The 1817-nt window shown below is 51.7% G+C and overlaps 1 protein-coding gene across 1 annotated transcript in view; it reads right to left on the bottom strand.

Annotated features, from left to right (window-relative positions):
- Positions 1-1391, bottom strand: part of LOC114071174 (transcription factor COE2-like) — an 11036-nt gene extending 9645 nt beyond the window's left edge. The window contains exon 1 of the mRNA XM_027908909.1: positions 1036-1391. Coding sequence (XP_027764710.1) covers positions 1036-1166 — 131 coding nt within the window. The 5' untranslated portion in view covers positions 1167-1391. The remainder of the gene's footprint in view (positions 1-1035) is intronic.
- Between the last annotated feature and the right edge of the window lie 426 nt (positions 1392-1817).

The following is a 1817-nucleotide window of genomic DNA, read 5'->3' as shown; positions in this document are numbered from 1 at the left end:
GCTTGGAAAACCTCGCTGCCGGATCGGGCCGTGGGTGGGGGCACGGATGGACTATTTCTAAAACGTCCCTGTTTCAGCTGAAGTCCCATCTGCTGTTTCTTTGCCCTTCACCTTGTCTCTCTCCCTACTAAATAAAACCCGACTTGTTCCCGGGGTTCCCAATTTAGCCTTCCCCGGCTCTCCTACTTTCTTTTCTTTTCTTTTCTTTTTTTTTTTTTTTTCCTTTTTAACTTATTTTTTTTAAGGCTATTCAGACACCGAGGGGGGAAATAAAATATCTAGAAGGGTTTCGCCGTCTTACCCCTAACGGAAATAGACTGGAATAACTGTCCTGTGCTGGCTCTTGGCTGGGAAGAGAAAATAAAAGAGGGGAGCGGGGTGAAGGGGGAGAATAACCCCTCCAAACAAGTAAAGAACAAACAGTTTCGGGGTGTTCGGGGGTATTTGGGCTCGGCAGAGACCTCTCGGACACTCGGGCAGGTGCTCCGGGGTGTCTGTGCCCTCCCCTGCTCACTCAGCCCCTGCTCTGCCTGCCCGGCTTGGTCCGTCACCCGCCTTGAACCCACGGGTGAAGATTTCGGCAAAGTCGAACAAGATGGGCCGGGGGATTTGTGGGGGAAGATCTACATTTCGATTAATTCTAACTTGGTCCCCTCCTGTCCGGCTGAGTGACCGGGGGAGCGGGACGGAGTGTCCTGTATCGGTGGGTACAACCAACCCACCCACCCCCAGCATCTTCCTTGAGGGGAAAATGAAGGAAGGATCCCCTCTCGCTGTCATCTGAGCCCCGCACCGGGTTTTAGGACTCCTGATGCTCTCCGGTTTTTGGAGCGCTTCTCCCTCACTCTACCGCTACCACCTTCGATTTTCACTGACTAGAGGAGAACGGGAGCGGGAGAGAAAGGGGGAAAGTAAATTTAATATCAAATGCAAACGACAAGGAGTGAAAAAAAGGCTTGTAAAAAAAAAAAAAAAAAGAAAAAAAAAAGAAACAAAACGCAGGGGGAAAGCGGGGGGAGAAATAGTCACGGTTACCTTTGTGCTGCTACGTTTGCATCCACAACCCCAACGTTTCTGACCCAGGACCTGACGGAATCCATCTCAGAACCTAGAGATTTATCTTTCAGAATTGGTCCTCTTCCTAAAGTATCTTGAATCCCAAACATTTAAAAAGTCTGTTCCAACTAGCAACAGTTTCCTTTCGGGAGATAAGGGAGAAGGGAAGAAAAAAAAAAAAAAAAAAGCAAAACCAAAAACGTTGCAGCCTTTGAGTCTGACACACACAAAATCCCAGGAAAAGTGAAGTTCAGCTTTGAGACCCAGCTTCTTCTGCTGCTTTTTTAACGCTAGGTGTTTTTAACGCCTTCGGACGGGGGCAGAAAGTTTTTCCTCTCGCCGAGCAGAAGTTGCGCCGGTTCAGCCTCGCCTTGGTACCACCATCCTTCCTGGCGCGCGGGGAGGAAGGAGCAAACCGCATCCACCAAAGCGAGCGCCGCTAACGAGGATCACCTGTTTCTCGGCAGACGCGGGGAAGAGAGGATTGATCGCCGCCTGATCCAGGAAAGGGGAGAGAGAAAAAAAAAAAACCAAGGAAAACACAAAGCAGGACGGGGTGGGGGGGGATAAAGGGGCGGAAAGGCAGAGAGGGAAGGGAAGGAGCAGCTCGTGGTTCCCCCCGCGCCATCAACGGGTTACACGGAGGGAGCGGGAGCGCGCCCGGGGGGCGGGGCCGACCGCCCCAAAAAAGGCCATCTCATTTGCATCCCGCGTCGTGATTGGTGAGGAGGGATTGTTTAGTCACGCCCACCCCCCCATCG

The sequence above is a fragment of the Empidonax traillii genome, unplaced genomic scaffold, assembly GCF_003031625.1.
Source record: "Empidonax traillii isolate 1590-97213 ecotype Southwest subspecies unplaced genomic scaffold, ASM303162v1 scaffold1875:size53321, whole genome shotgun sequence".
In the NCBI taxonomy this organism is placed as follows: Eukaryota; Metazoa; Chordata; class Aves; order Passeriformes; family Tyrannidae; genus Empidonax; species Empidonax traillii.
This window is presented reverse-complemented; position numbering and strand designations above follow the sequence as displayed.